The 16,510-nt window shown below is 37.1% G+C and overlaps 1 protein-coding gene across 1 annotated transcript in view; it reads left to right on the top strand.

Annotated features, from left to right (window-relative positions):
- The window catches only part of ANOS1 (anosmin 1), a 203,254-nt gene that overhangs the window by 124,259 nt on the left and 62,485 nt on the right, over nucleotides 1-16,510 (top strand). The window contains exon 4 of the mRNA XM_016943751.3: nucleotides 10,614-10,836. Within this exon, the coding sequence (XP_016799240.1) occupies nucleotides 10,614-10,836 (223 nt within the window). The remainder of the gene's footprint in view (nucleotides 1-10,613; nucleotides 10,837-16,510) is intronic.

The following is a 16,510-nucleotide window of genomic DNA, read 5'->3' as shown; positions in this document are numbered from 1 at the left end:
TCTACCTTTATTATAATGCAAACTAAACTGTTTGATGATTTTTACCTGTTTGTTAGTAAACATGTAAACTATAAGCATAGTGGGTCATCATTTTCACAGTTTCACCTGTTCACCGTTAAATTCCTAGTACCTAGAATGCCAGTTTGGTCTATAAATCAGTATATAAATGGTTTAGTGGGCTGAACATTGCATTGGCATTCTTGGTATTCACTACTAACAAATGCAGAAGTAGGAGAGGGAAATAAATCATAGTTTAAATGTGGTACCTGAACCATCCCTAATTCTCTAGGGATTTGTGAACTTCTCGAGCTATTTATGTGCCTCATGATCTTCCAGAAATATTGCAGCAAGATTCTGAGGTGTTGCTGACTCATACAAGGTGACACATTTGTTTTCAAAATAAATAGAAGAGCCAGACCAGGAAGAAGGAAGCCAAGATAAACATAAGTAAAGATTACTATAATTGAAAGAAGAGGGTATGTACTTGTAGAAAAGTGACTTCTCTAATATGCATGTTTCTGCTTTTCTCCTAATTTTATATTTTCCATGGCCAATGTCTATAATTTGCCTGGGAATCCAATTAATTGCAATCACATCTAAGAAATTAGTATTTATAATTGGGCTTCCAAGCAAATTATAATAATACTTCCAAGCATAAATTAGTAACATTTGAATGGAGAGTTATTTTTCTTATTTCATGCCTAGTGTTTAGATGTCTTCTTTGAAAGACACACTTGGCAGTTTTGCCTAATTTTTTAAAAGTACACTTTGTTTTCTTTTTTGAGTTGGAATCTCACTCACTCTGTTGCCCAGGCTGGAGTGCACTTGTGCAATCTTGGCTCACTGCAACCTCCGTCTCCTAGTTTGAAGATTCTCCTGCCTCAGTTGTCCAAGTAGCTGGGATTACAGTTGTGTGCCACCACACCTGGCTGATTTTTTGGATTTTTAGTAGAGGTGAGGCTTTGCCATGTTGGCCAGGCTGGTCTCAAACTCATGACCTCAAGTGATCTGTCTGCCTTGGCCTCCCAAAGTGCTGGGATTACAGGCGTGAGCCACCACACCCAGCCTGTATTTATTTTTAATAGAAACTATACATGCCCATTAAAAATTAATAAACCGCACAGAAAAGTAAAACCAAACTATCATTCCAGATTTACCATGTAGAAACAGCCATGGTTTACTGTGCAGAAAAGTGTTAACACAGCAAGGCCAAGACTGCTCTCCCAATGCCTACTTAAATGGCTGGCCAGAGGCCAGCACCTGGAAGCTCTGTGCACACTAGTTTCAAATAAATGCTTAAAGTTTAATATTACTTGTAGGCAAGAGAAGACAAAGAGACCCCAAAATATTATAAAGAAAAGATTATAAAAGATATTATGTGGTTGGAATTGTTACTCTTTCAATTCCATATTTGTTTTATTATTTACTGATGTTCTAATATTAAGTTCAAGATAAGTCACACTCATAGGTTTTCTCCACCACTCCTCCCACCTACCAGTTTTTCTAACATATTATTATTTGAAAATTCTTAGTTTTATCACAGCAAATTCTCCCTCCTATCATTCTTATTTTATTTAATTTTAGTTTCATACTTAGGTACATAGGAAAATGATTAATTTTACTGATTCTTTTTTTCCACTGTATGCTTAATTTTGTAAATTTACTTCATATCTTTGTTTTTAAACAGGGGTCTATGGATGGTGTTTTCTTTAAGTTTATGCATGATAAATTTTACCTACAGTTATATCTAAAGTACACTTGGATTGGACAACTTTTTTTTCTTCTATAAGTATTACTTTATTTTATCTGGGTACCGAATATTGTACTAGCCCATTTGTTCTTGTTTTCTGTTTATGATAGGATGGCTAGGTTTTGCCATTGCATGGCACATCATGCACCCTGCCCCCAACACAACCCCCCCACAAGACACAAACACTCACAGAGTTTATTTTCGTTAGAATTATATAGACATTGCTTTGTTAGCTTCACATACTAAATTTAGTAGAGAGACATTTGATAGCAATTATATTTTCTTCCTCATAATCAGCTTGCCTTTTTTACCTGAATGCCTGAAAAATTAAAGTTTTCCCTTTGGTGTTCAGAAGCAGAAGCTATATTGCAGTGTTGCTTGCTCTTTTCAGTTATTCTTGGAACATAATGTGCCCTTTGATTTATAATTTTTTTCTATTAATTCCTTGATCTATCTTTCTTTCTTTTCTTTTCTTTCTTTTCCTTTTTTTTTTTTTTTTGAGATGGAGTCTCCTTCTGTAGCCCAGTCTAGAGTGCAGTGGTTCAATCTCGGCTCACTGCAACCTCCGCCTCCCAGGTTCAAGGGATTCTCCCATCTCAGCCTCCCGAGTAGCTGCCACCACACCCGGCTAATTTTTGTATTTTTAGGAGAGACGGGGTTTCTCCATGTTGGCCAGGCTGGTCTCAAACTCCTGACCTCAGATGATCTTGATATTTCTAGTTTATTTCTTAACTTTATGTTTTTGTCTTATTTCACATTTTATATTTTTGTTTAACTCTTTTCTAACCCTTTTCATCTCATTTCATTGTCTCACTACCTTGTCTTCATGCTCTTGTATTGAATTCTTGTTCTGTTCATCTCACTGTGTTTTTTGGGAGTGAAGTTTTCAGAAATTTGGAATCAGACCCTTTGGCCAGGTTAGGGAGGGGGCAATGCTGAGATGGGGGCAGCAGCAGCAGAAGTCAAACTTTAATGATTTTAACATTTTCAAAGTGCCCAGGACATGTGTAGAAAGACACATTTAATGGAAATTGTGTAGGTTGCTTTTTTGTTTGAACCTTTGAAAGAATTTAATCTTAACATTTTCTGATTTAAAAATTGTAAAATCTTGTTTAACAAAAACTTTTATGTATTAACATACTATTTTCCTTTCATTACAGAATTGTTTATAAAAGTTCCTTTGTTAAAAAATAAGGATCCTTTTTAACACCACAGCATTTGTACTGTTGCTTTTTAATATAGTGAAAATACAAAAGGAAGAGCATGTGCTATTTTTTTGATGTCACTGACTTCAGAGACATTGTGTTCAAAGAATTACCAACATACTTTAATTCAGTGATTGCTTGGTGTTTAGAATGTCAGTGCTTTAATTTTGAGCATCCTGAAATATATCTTTTGTACATACAGAGACAGATGTATCAGAATCAGATTTTCAGTAACCCCTGGATTATAGTTTGGAGTACTTTAATTTAGTTACCCTCAGTGGTCTCTAGGAGTTTATGTACACTTAGATTGTCTGTTTATAAATGCATTTAGCTTTTCTGTATCTAGGTAAATGGAGCTATTCAACTACTCAGCATAGAATTAAGATTAAAAATTTGTTTGCTAAAGGAATAAAAAAAGAAATAAATTTGAAATCACCCTACTATCTCTTCCCAGGAAGTGTAAGATTGCATTTTTGAATATTCAGGTTATTTCTAAACATGTAGAATCAGGAAGTCTAATAACTGAACACAAATTAGAGAGCTATTCATCCAGCAGATTTCTAGTCTTGGCCAGACATTGGGACCATCTGCGGTTCTTTCCAAAGTGCAGTTTCCAGGGTCCATGCCTGGAATGCTGAAGAAACGGGTCAGAAGTTCACCCAGGACATCAGTTTTAGAAGCTCCCTGGGAAATTCTAATAGAGAAGCAAGCTGAGAGCCACTGGGTGAGCCCAGTCTTCTTATTTTACCCTGAGATATGGTGGGGCCCTCAGAAAACACTAGCTCTCATCGTTGCCCAGACTCTTACGTGTTTTGTGATTTGGGCTATGTTATGATCTCCCTGAGCTGTTGTTTCCCCATTTTTAAAATGGAAATAATAACAGTTGTGGGGACTGGGGAAGAATAGGTGAAATGAGAAAGTAAAGCAGCTGGGGTAGAGTGAAGGATGTGATAGACATCAGCATCTCTTGGTGACCAACTGCCACTGCTAATGATGATGGTAATGATGGTGATGGTGGTGGTTATGACAGTGGTGATAATGATGGAGCACTCACTTTAGGAAATTGTATATTTGAGGTTTCATTGTATTCAGCAATCCCAGTTGTTGGCTAGGAGCAGGAAGCGAAGCCGCCCATTCCCTGACTCTTTGCAAAGGCAATTATAATCCTAGAGAATTGACGTATGGTACAAGTCTGTTGAATTGAACCAAATAGCCAAATGCAATGTTCTCCTCATAGCTGAAGCCTTGTATTTATGTGATTTTAAACACATTAAGATAATTTACTGAATTGGATGTCTTTATCATTCCATGATTGCTGAACAGATTATTTTACTGTGCAATACCTTGCATTTTATACCAAACTAAACAAAGATAGTACTGTCTCTCTTTCTGAAAGCATTCAAGAAATGTTGCCTACTTTTGTTAGTATTTAATTTTATTTTTAGCCACTTGCCACAGGTGGATAAATTAATGTTTTATTCATTTTCTTCTTAGTGGAGCTTAGCATATTACCCAGGTAAGGCACTAAAAACCGAGATGACATGTAGAAGGGATATATGAGAATTCATTAATACTGCATATTAATATATAGTATGACATATATCTATTCGTTAACATATGAAGGATTTTTTACTTAATCCAATGCACCTCAAAGATATTTTTCTTTAACACTTTGCTTTATCTCTTCTTTGGAGGCATAATGACATCCATTAGATACTATTAATCACTAATCTGGAAAAAATACATAATCTTTGCAGACTAATTCTTTCTTAGTTTTGGGGACAGTAAGGGCAAAATAAACAAAATTAATGGGCATAGTGACCATATTCTTTTCAAATTTTAAATTGGAGCCAATGACCTGGCAAAAGAATGACATTTGGCTGGGTGCGGTGGCTCACGCCTGTAATCCCAGCACTTTCGGAGGCCAAGGCAGGCAGATCACTTGAGGTCAGGAGATCGAGACCATCCTGGCCAACATGGTGAAACCCCATCTCTACTAAAAATACAAAAATTAGCTGGACATGGTGGCGCATGCCTGTAATCCCAGCTACTTGGGAGGCTGAGGCAGGGGAATCACTTGAGCCAGGGAGTTGGAGGTTGCAGTGAGCCGAGATTGTGCAAGTGTACTCTAGCCTGGCGACAGAGCGAGACTCTCTCAAAATAATAATAATAATAATAATAATAATAATAATTTGAGAGTGACATTTGTGTGATTCGTGAAATTAATCATATGAATAGTTTTATAAAAATGAATTGTAGTTATAAAAACTAAATTTACAGTTAACAATTTGCCTTCAGTACCTGCATATAATTTTAGAAACAGGAAATAGAACATAGAATCTATGTTGTCACACGTGTTTATTGACCATAAAATTGATGGGTATTACATGCATACTGATTTGAATAAGTCTTTTTCTATTATTTTCTCATTCCTTTTAACAAATCTCTGAGTAATTTGTATTATCACATGAAATTTTACATGCTTAATGGTCAGAAGTTATTATACTTTTGTGACACTCAAATTACCTTTGTTCACAGGATTTCCTACTGGAGACCAATTTGCACATTTTGTTTATATCTAGAGTATTAATATTCACACAGCATTTTCTCTGACCTGTACACATTTTTCTCCTTATTCCATTCAATTAATAAATTCTCATTAAACTATGATTAATGACCTGCAGAGAGACCTTATGTACACATACCATATGTTCTCTAATTTATATTCAAACAAATAATATTTTTTCAACCCAATCCAAGAGAATTATGAAAGAAAATTAATAGACAGCATCAAAACCTCCCTTTGATAAATCTGCCTTTAATAGAACAGTTAAATAAAGCTCCTCTGTAAGACTGTTGCACCAAATCCACACTGCTCTAAGATGAACTTCATTTAAGTACAGGGTACAATTCCTGAGATGCAGATTTCAGTGCTTAATCTGGAAGTAGTGGGTTGGAATCTAGTGGCTGGACACACTGTAGAAGAATACAGACTTCCTTCTGTCTTTGGATCTTACAAAATTTTCATGAGCACACCAGAAGAATTTTGAAATGTTAAAGAGTAAACTTGTAGCAGTGGTAAAAGAAAAAAAGACACAAATTACTTAATTCTTATTGAGTATGTATTGTGGGCCAACTACGCACAACAGTGCTTAATTCTTTGTGTGTGTTACCTCATGTAATATTCGTAATGTTACCTGTATTATTTCAAGATTATAAACCAGTCTAGAAACCATGAGTGCAAAGATGAACATATGTGTTTCTATGTCCTTACCAAAAAGGAAAACATTGAATATCCATACAGAATAACTCTCATATCAACTGAAAGATCTAAATTGTTGGGCTAATTATGATCATTCCCCTTTTATAGTCATTGGGAACACATGCTTCATAACTGTTCTAGGTTACTGTCTTTGTTTATTTGTTTCTATGTCTGCCCCAATAGTTCAGTAAATAATGAAGATAAGGAGACATAGCCTCTGTTTTCCTGTCCCTCACAGTTCAAATGTGTGGCAGTTGGCATATAGATAATTAGAATAATATACGAATAGAGGATCCAAACTTTATCTGATTCTTGACTCATACTCTGTTTTCATAGATGAAGAGTATGAACTGAGTTGATTTCATTATATCATGATGCAAACTAAGTCACTGTGATTTCCAAGTTACCAAGCAGGAAACACTTGCCAGATTTAATACAAGTATTTCTTTTTTTTTTTTTTTTTGAGACAAAGTCTCGCTTTGGTTGCCCAGGCTGGAGTGCATTGGTGCGATCTCGGCTCACTGCAAGCTCCGCCTCCCAGGTTCATGCCATTCTCCTGCCTCAGCCTCCCGAGTAGCTGGGACTATAGGCGCCTGCCACCACGCCCGGCTAATTTTTTGTATTTTTTTAAGTAGAGACAGGGTTTCACTGTGTTAGCCAAGATGGTCTTGATCTCCTGACCTCGTGATCCGCCTGCCTCGGCCTCCCAAAGTGCTGGGATTACAGGCGTGAGCCACCACGCCCGGCCTAATACAAGTATTTCTACTTGGAAATCTCAGCCCATGAGGCACTGGCCAATGATTTTGGTAACTAAGTATTTTCTTTCAGTGTGTGTAATGTATATGAATTGTTGTAAGAAGAAAGTTGGCAAATACTATATAATTGTTACAGATCTGTTAGCATACTTCCTTGATTATTAACTTAGGTTTGAAACTAAACTTAGAGCTTCAAAACTCAATGAAGTAAAACACATCTAACAGCTAACAGAAAAATGAACTGTGAAATAGAGTAAGAGATAAAAGCCTTGAGAGTTAATAATGCTTTAAATACTTATAAAGTTTCTTTTTAATTAAATTAGCTGTAAATTTGTCATAATTCAATATTGACACCATGGCCCTTCTAAGTTTTACCTTAAAGTTCTTAAATTGAGAAATAATTTTAGTTCAGTCAACTCATGTTATTTTCACGTTTTATATATGATTAATTACTAACAAACAATTTTATATGACATCTACAATTCTAATTCAAACCTTGAAATTATAGTTTTTCTAGCTAGTGTTTCCACTGTTTTCCTTTTGTTAATTAAGAAAAGAACAGGCATTTAATTGTATTTAACTTGTAATGAAGTACTAATGCTTTGTCATCCACTAAATTTACAATATCAGAAAGATTATTGTCACTATGAAACAATAACAATTTGGTGCTGCACACATTCTCATGGTATAAAAATTTTCTGTCTCTTTCACAGTGTTTTTTTAAAATTGTGGTAAAATGCACATAATATAACATTTGCCGTCAACTCTTACGCATATTTTAATTGAACATTGTTTGGGGAAAAGAAGCAGGTGAGACAGTGGAGAATAATTTACGCTGAAATTGTAGTTTATCCTAGGATTACTAAGATATTCCTTGCTGAAGTTATGTTTTGAGTCTTCAGTGGAATTTCCAGTCATCATCAATCTGAGAATCATAGGCTAAAATTAATGAACTAACTGTTGGAAAAGAGAGACATTCCTCCCACCAACCTTCCACCTCCCACTAGAGACTTTGATAATGGTGGGTTTTTTTGTTTGTTTGTTTGTTTTATAACATACCTCCACTATTGGTGAAATACTCTCTGGTTAATAGCCCAAACCATTCAGTCTCCTGCCTAGATAACCTCCTATCTCCAGGGTATCTAGGTGCTACCAGACACCTATCTGACTAAAGGGTCATGGTTGTTTAACAGTGAGGAGCAGCCAGCAGCATGCTGGCAGGTTTGGCAGGTGTTACCTCTTGGTAGGGAGCGATATTCAATCACTATTGAGAAGCAACAGCAACACAGGAGCTGGTCTTACCAGGTGTTTCCCAGGCATTACCAGGCAATGGTAGGGATGACCCGGTGTTACCCAGGTGTCACGATGGTGCAGAGCCATATTTAGTCATCAGGGAGGAGCAGCAGGCAGCACACAGGCGAGTGTTCCCAGGTATCGTCCAGGTGTAACCCAGGTGTTTCCAGATGTTACCAGTAATGAGCCCTGGTTAGGGATCACTGTGGAGCATCAAGCAGCATGCTGGCGCTGAGCTGCATGATGTTCCTATTCTCCCCCTAGACTTCTGTTCACCAAAGCTACCACATTTATTTCTTATATTCCTAACCCTGTTGTGACATCAAATAAACAGAAAGTGTCCTCCTTGTTCATCTTCCACTTCCAACGTTGAGGAACCATGGCAGCCCTTCACTGGATGGCCTTTGCATTGGTTCAGGTACCCTGAATGGTTGTAGCAAACGGAGCTTGACATGTACAAGAGTTCAAACACGTGTGTACTTGCTTTATACCCATGAAGCAGTTCAAGGCAGCTGTTCCCGGCAGGGTGCTGTCCTTCTCCATATGGGCAGACAGCATTCTGGCATCTCTCCTCCTGTGGCCCCACCATTCCCTCATTCCCTACAGCTGTGGTGCCACCCATATCCAGCTAATAAAGAAGAACACGGGGGCACCATCCCCCACCATCTGCAAGCCTCGGTCCACAGTGGCACAGAACTTTGCTGATTACGTTCCATTCACAACAACGTAGCCACCCCCAGGTAAAAGAGACAGTGAAATTTAACCTGGCTATGCACAGGCATTCCAGGTGAAAATGCATTTTGATAAAAGAAAATGTCACTTTGATAGGAGAAAAGAAAACAAATACATCTATTTTGTTAAACATTCAAGCAGACTTCATGTGTCTTTAGTGGAATAGTAGTTATCATGGAAACCATCTCCCATAAGGATAAAAGGAGGCTTGGTATAAAAGTTAGGGTTATGGTGATCATCTTTTCAGCCATCTTCTATAAAGCAAAAAGAGGGTTAGGGATAGGGCTGAGTGGAGGGCTGGGGCTGGTGGGGCTGTCTTGGCCATTCTCTTCCATAAGAAAAAGGAGAGCAAGAGCACAGAGAGCATCCTTCCCTTTCTTTCCCTGGATGGGACAGCTTTTAGAAATCTCAGCAACTCCTCTGTTCAGTGGCAGAAAAAAGCCATTATCTTCCAATTGCAGCTCCTGTCTTAGGGATGACCGAGTGCTGTCCTGAACCATTTTTTCCTAAGGAAAAATAGGCATTTGATAAATGGCTCTTTCACATTACTCAGGCTTTTTCAATAATGCATTCCTCTAATAAGTCCAGGGCTTCCTATTCTCACTAATGGTTGATTGATTCTGGGCTCAACCAAAATGTCCTCAGCAAGATGCTGTTCAGACCCCAACTGTGTCACAGATAACATAGGTATGGGCTGATTTTTAAAGAAGATTCACATTCTTCTACTGCAGAACTCATTGACAATTCCATATTAATAATAAAGGCTGGAAATTATTGAAATATGTTCAATTAGAAGGCTTAGACAACTGTGCTATACAATACCAATAAATATGTTACCATTGTGAGAATTGTAAAGTTTTATAGAGCTCCTGCTATTTTGATGAGTATTTATGATATATGAGAAAATAGCCAGGTGCAATGGCTCATGCCTGCAATCCCAGTGCTTTGGGAGGCTTAGGGTGGGAGATTTGCTGGAGGCCAGGACTTAATACCACCCTGGACAACATAGCAAGACCTCATTTCTACAAAAAATAAAAATTAGCCAGGGATGGTGGTGTGTGTCTGTAGTTCTAGTTACTTGGGAGGCTGAGGCAGGAGGATTGCCTGAGGTTGGGAGTTCAAGGCTTCAGTGAACTGTGATTGCACCACTGCATTCCAGCCTGGGGTGACAAAGTGAGACCTTAACTGTAAAAAAAAAAAAAAAAAAAAAAAAAAGGGAGAAAGAAAAAATTAAAGAGAGTGATGTGTTATAAGTGTAATGTATATAATCCAAAAAGGGCCCTCAAATTGTACTGAACAGGTTTTGTGGCTATAATCAGTTTTTTGGAAAACATCTTTGACCAAGATAGAATATATGATCTGTGAACGTGGGCGCATATACATCGTGTTTGTCTGTTGCATGCAATATAAAATCATCACTTATGGATTATGTTCCTTTGAGAAATCAGCACAAAATGTCACTTGGATAGGAGAAAAGAAAACAAATACATGCATTTTGTCAAATATTCAAGCAAAGGTTTGGTGGGGAAAAATGTTGAACTTCCTTTCAGATGTCTTGGAAATCAGACTTCATGTGTCTTTAATGGAATATTTTTTAAAATTCTTCTTTGACTTAGCCTCTCTTCCCCAAGAAGAGCTACGAATGCTTGACCAGCTGTGAGTTCCTCAAATACATCCTGTTGGTGAAGCAGGGGGACTGTCCGGCTCCTGAGAAAGCCAGTGGATTTGCGGCCGCCTGTGTTGAAAGCTGCGAAGTTGACAATGAGTGCTCTGGGGTGAAGAAATGTTGTTCGAATGGGTGTGGACACACCTGTCAAGTACCCAAGACTCTGTACAAAGGTAAGGGGCAGCACTGGGGGTATGAAGACACATGCAGTGTCACATATATCTGTGTGTGCCTAGGGAAGGGTGTCCATCATAGGTGTGAAAAGTCTAAAAAACATAAAATCTTTAGAAAATTTATTTTATACCACATACAGACATCTTAACATATTCACAGACTCATAAAGATTAGCCATATTAACTCGACATGGGGCAGAGCAAGTCATTCATATTAATTCTTTTTAATTTGACATATGTGATGGACAGCAACAATTCAGGAACATTTTTGTCTTTTTCTTCAGTCAGACTGATTCAAGTAAGCTCTACTAGGTACACTGGAATAAATCGATTTAAATCCTTAGAAAGTAGGCTGGGAGATGAAGCACACTTGAAAAATGCATAACAAATATACTGGTATTGTGCTTTTTCTGCCGATATGACCCAAGAACATTAGTGTCGTTGTACAGATCTTAAATATTTCCATTAGTACCTTGAGATTCTAGACAAAGGATTTCCCTTCCTCAAAACATGGAGGTTCAATTTATCAAACAGTTTAGCAAATGCAATAGTTTATATTCAAAAGCCGTTTCTAGAGCACTTAGCTCCTTAATATCGAGTGCTGCTGATCATTTTCTGTAAATGGGACTAAGCTCTTTTAAAGCCAAGATGAATCCATTGTATTAGGTATAGTTTGGGATACCATCAAAATACACCGTGACATATAACATTTTGTTAATTTTGGGGGTCTCATTGAAGAGTTATATAGAGCAGCAGTCCCCAACCTTTTTGGCAACAGGGACTGGTTTCATGGAAGATAATTTTTCCATGTTGGGGGAGGGGGCAGGGGATGGTTTTGGGATGATTCAAGCACATTACATTTATTGTGCACTTTATTTCTATTATTATTACATTGTAATATGTAATGAAATAATTATACAACTCACCATCATGTAGAATCGGTAGGAACCCTGGGCTTGTTTTCCTGCAACTGGATGGTCCCATCTGGGGGTGATGGGAGACAGTGACAGATCATCAGGCATTGGATTCTCATAAAGAGCATGCAACCTAGATCCCTCACGTGTAATTCACAATAGGGTTCACGCTCCTATGAGAATCTAAAGCTGCTGATGATCTGACAGGAGGTTCAGGTGGTAATGTGAGTGATGAGGAGTGGCTGTAAATACAGATGAAGCTTTGTCCACTCACCCACCACTTACCTCCTGCTGTGTGACCCAGTTCCTAACAGGCCACAGACTGCTACCAGTCAGTGGCCCGGGAGCTGGGGACCCCTAATATAGAGTCAGTCAGTAGGCAGTATTCATTAAAGTACAGAGAGAGTAACAGATGTCTTTCTCTCTCTATGTCTTTCACACACACATGCCAAATCCATATTGTTTCTAAATACTGGTACTTAAAAAAAATGTGTATAAAGAAGTATTCACCATCAATGCCAGTTTTGATTTATGTGCTGGCTGCCTATTTTTGGAAGTCCATGTTACTCTAACACTTACAACAATTCACATCTCCCAGAAGTTAAGTATCTGTCCCATCTTCCTTTAGCTCCCACTTGGGAATACTTTCCTCTGAAATCTATGTAATTCAACCGGTTTTTTTTTTCTTTATCGTTGGAAACACACCATAAGTCCTATGTCTTACATTCAAAATAATCGCTGCTTTTCTCTTCTTACCAAGTGATGTTTCTTTAATAGTTTTAAAGTTTTATTGTGGTCATGCCTCTTATTTTAAATTACAGCAAGTCGCTTTTGCGAAATTTAAAACCATCTAACTTTTAAAGCATCTGTTATTATGAAATCTTATCTGTCATTAAAGATAATATGCTATGTATGAGTAGCATTCACCATAAAAATAGGATGCTTTGGGAATCGTCTTTTTAAACCCTTTTGTAAAACCTATAGTGTTTTAAAGAGATAATATAAATTAAAATATGCACTTTTATAAAAGGACTGAAGAGTTAGTGTGAATTTCAAATATGCCTGTTTCACTTGAGAATAAGGGGAATATTGTAGAACGGGCCAGAATAAATGATTAAGTATGCAAAGACACTTTGAATGTAAAACTACGTTTAACGAAACCAGGTGAACTTTTGTTAAAGTACTGAAGTCACTCTTCTACTACAAATTAGCTCTTAACTTAGATTTTTGTGGAGAGAGAGAGAATCAATGGGAATCAACTACAAATAGAATAAACAGACTCTGTTAACCTGACAGTGACTTTTGTGTAATGAAGACAGTCAAGTTAATAGATTGTTATTTTGCAAAAAAAAAAATATATATATATATGTGTATATATATATATATATATACATATATATATATATATATATACATATATATATATGTGTATATATATATATATATACATATATATATATATATATATACATATATATATATATGTAGATATTTTTTTCTTGCTTTCTTCAGTAGTCCCTCCAGGAAGGCTGGTTTTCATGTCCTGGGAGTTTTGACAGTGCCTCTTAATATGTTAGTGTGTGTAAAAGGAGGGCAAATAGAGCCTGCAGCAACTCCTTCATCATCTTAGCTAATGAGGCATTTGAAGTCCCTTTTGGCATTCCCAACCTGGAGTCCAGCTGCTTCTTCACTCTCAAAAGAGGAGAGGGGGACTGATGTACACAAGCCCCAGGGAAAGTGTCCATTCTAACCCATCCCTTGGCTTTGCAAGGAGAAAACCATGTGCCCAGTCAGCGCACAAACCAACCTGCAATCTTAGGATACTCGTGATCACTGTCTTTCCTACCTCCAAGATGCCTTCTTATTGCCCCAAACAAATTAATGTGAAATAAGATTGCCTCCCTCTCTCTGTCTCTGCTAGGTCTGTGTAGTTTTTTTCTTTAATAAGAGTGGGAGTCATGGTGGGTTGAGATTATCTAGTCCTGCTCTCTGTTCACAGCTGCTGAAACAGAGGTTGCAGGCTATGCCTAAGTGATTTGGTAGTAGGTAGCAGAAATAGATCTAACATCTGCTCCCATCTGGGCTAGCTCTCCTGTCATTTTTATTTTGAATGTATGGATCTCTAATGGAAACACTCACTGGGCATGGTTGTGTTATGATATAATAGGCTAACTAAGGTCTGACACAGTGGCTCACCCCTTTAATCCCAGCACTTTGGGAGGCTGAGGCAGGAGTTCAAGAGTAGCCTGGGCAAGATGGCAAGATATCCCTATCTCTACAAACATAATAAAATTAGCTAGGCATGGTGGCATGTGCCTGTAGTCATAGCTACTTGGGAGACTGAGGTGGGAGGATCATTTGAGCACAGGAATTCGAGGTTACAATGAGCCATGATCATGCCACTGCACTCCAGTCTGGGCAACAGAGTGAGACCCTGTCCCAAAATGTATCTAAATCTATTATCTACCTGTCTATCTAATAGGCCAACTAAAAGATTTGTCAATATAGAATATTTTTAATCCAACAAAATCACTACTTTATGAATCATTTTAGGCTAATGAATAACATGGGATTGTTTTACATTGTAGAGTTGAAGTGTATAAAACTAGATACAGAGTGTGCTATATGGAGAACCACATTCTATGGGATAAATATTGAAAACCTGAAGTTCCTCATTCATTCATTTTTTATGTATTAAAATGTTGCATAGTGCTGTTTGGAAATCCGAAATAACATTTTCTTAACATTTCCCCGGTTTACCTTTACAAGGGGCTGCTGTCACTTGGATGGAGAAGTATTGACACATTTCAGTTGAATACACATTTACGGAGTGCCTACTATTTGCTGTCATCTATAATGGGCATTGGGGTGCAAGGATCCATGTGACACTAACCCCCCACATGGTCCAATAGTTTATTACTGAGATTGTCATGCTCACAATACTCTTTAAGTGGGCAGATTGTTTTTCTAACCTTTAAATAAATGGACATTTACCAACCTCTGTATATATTTCATTTTATTACTTAATGAATTAATTTTTAAAAAATTTTTAAATTATAAAAACTCATACATACTTTCTGTTTGGTCTACTGTGTTTGTGGAAGGGAAGATAGAAAGTACTGGTTTTATAGCTTCAAGAGCTTTTTATACTGGTTACTTGAGTTTTTAAAAGCGATGGGTGTCTTGAAAATATGATTTTGGGCTATGCTGTAAGAACTGCACTTAACTGATGCCTGGAAGTAAGTTAACCTTCATAGACTATAGTTTAAAACAAACAGCAGAGATCCTTTCTTTTACTTTTTAAATAAAATTATTAGCATCAAAATGAAGGCTTGGAAATATTAACATGATTGGAGATGCCTGCTGGTACTAGTTCTATGAAATGCAAAACTTCATATAGTTGTAGAAAGTCTACAGGTAGAATACAAATGAGTGCATTTGGGGGCACTCACTTCCTTTTTCCTTTCTATTTCTATTTCCTTTCTAAGTCTATTTTATGGCTTGGTGAGACAATCTTTCCTCCAGAGGGTTATATATTTTACTATTTTGTTGCCAAATCCCACTGCCTCTCTTGGCTTCCAACTGTAGCAAAAATGGTTTGGGCAGGGAGAAAGAAAAGTTAAAAAATTTTACAAACGTAAAGATTCAGACTAATTTGTGACCTATAGTTTCCTTTTGCCATGGATAAACCAAGAATTAATTGTACTTCAGTCTGTTTCTTTTCAAAAAGACCCGATCATAGAGTTAATTTAATATTTCCACAAATAATTAATATATCAAATAGTGAAACTTCAGACCTCTGGAAATAGATTTATACAACTTCTCACAAATAAATTTTCAACATTTTGCATCCAGTAGCCCAATGCCTTAATGTGATGTAAATACAAATTCTAGAGTTCTAATTACCTTTATGAGAGATATCAAGTAGTGATTAAATCACTAGAACAATACATCTTGCTACATTTTTATATCATTTAGATTCATGATAAAAATTAATAGTAATAATAAAATCTCACAATGAGTATGCAACTGTAGATTGCTTATCCTAATTGATTTTTCTATCCATATATTTTCAACATTTTTAAAAAGCATTGGGTTTCTGTTCCTTTGATTTCAGCAGAATGTTTCTTGCATTTCAAAGAAAAAAACTGGACGTCACATATTGCAGTTTGCCATACGATAACGTTTGTAAATTTTTCAACAGAATCATTTAGATTTCAGATGACTAATTTGTTCAAAAGTAATTTTAAAGAGAAAAATGCTAATCATTTACATAATAAAAAACACATTGAGAAGAGATCCAGTCTATACATCTGGTTATGCAGTTGGGATGCTGGTTCAGCCAGTGAGGACTGTGCGCACCGGCAGTGAGGGCTGGAGGTCTTGAGGGGGGTTGAGCCCCATCTGCACACAATTACAGTAGAGCGCTGGAGTTACTTCCAATCAAAGGAGCCAACTGACTTTAATGGAAAGCAGATGGACCATTTCTTAACATGCAAATTGCAGGGTCATGCTTCATAATAATTAAAGAGATTTTTAAATGAAGAAATTTGAACTGACATCGCCCTGATGCTCATTACATTTGATTAAGGCTGTTGGTCCTTGAATGCTATTCAAGATTAAAACCTTACAGCGAGGGCACTGGGCTGCTTGGATTGGCTTCTGGTGAGTTCAGGTTACTTCGGAGGCTATTTACTGTAGCTATATTTACTCTAGAAGATTATACATTGGAAAGCCAAAGAGAAAGGTAGATTCAGAAG

This window comes from Pan troglodytes, chromosome X, assembly GCF_028858775.2.
Source record: "Pan troglodytes isolate AG18354 chromosome X, NHGRI_mPanTro3-v2.0_pri, whole genome shotgun sequence".
In the NCBI taxonomy this organism is placed as follows: domain Eukaryota; kingdom Metazoa; phylum Chordata; class Mammalia; order Primates; family Hominidae; genus Pan; species Pan troglodytes.
This window is presented reverse-complemented; position numbering and strand designations above follow the sequence as displayed.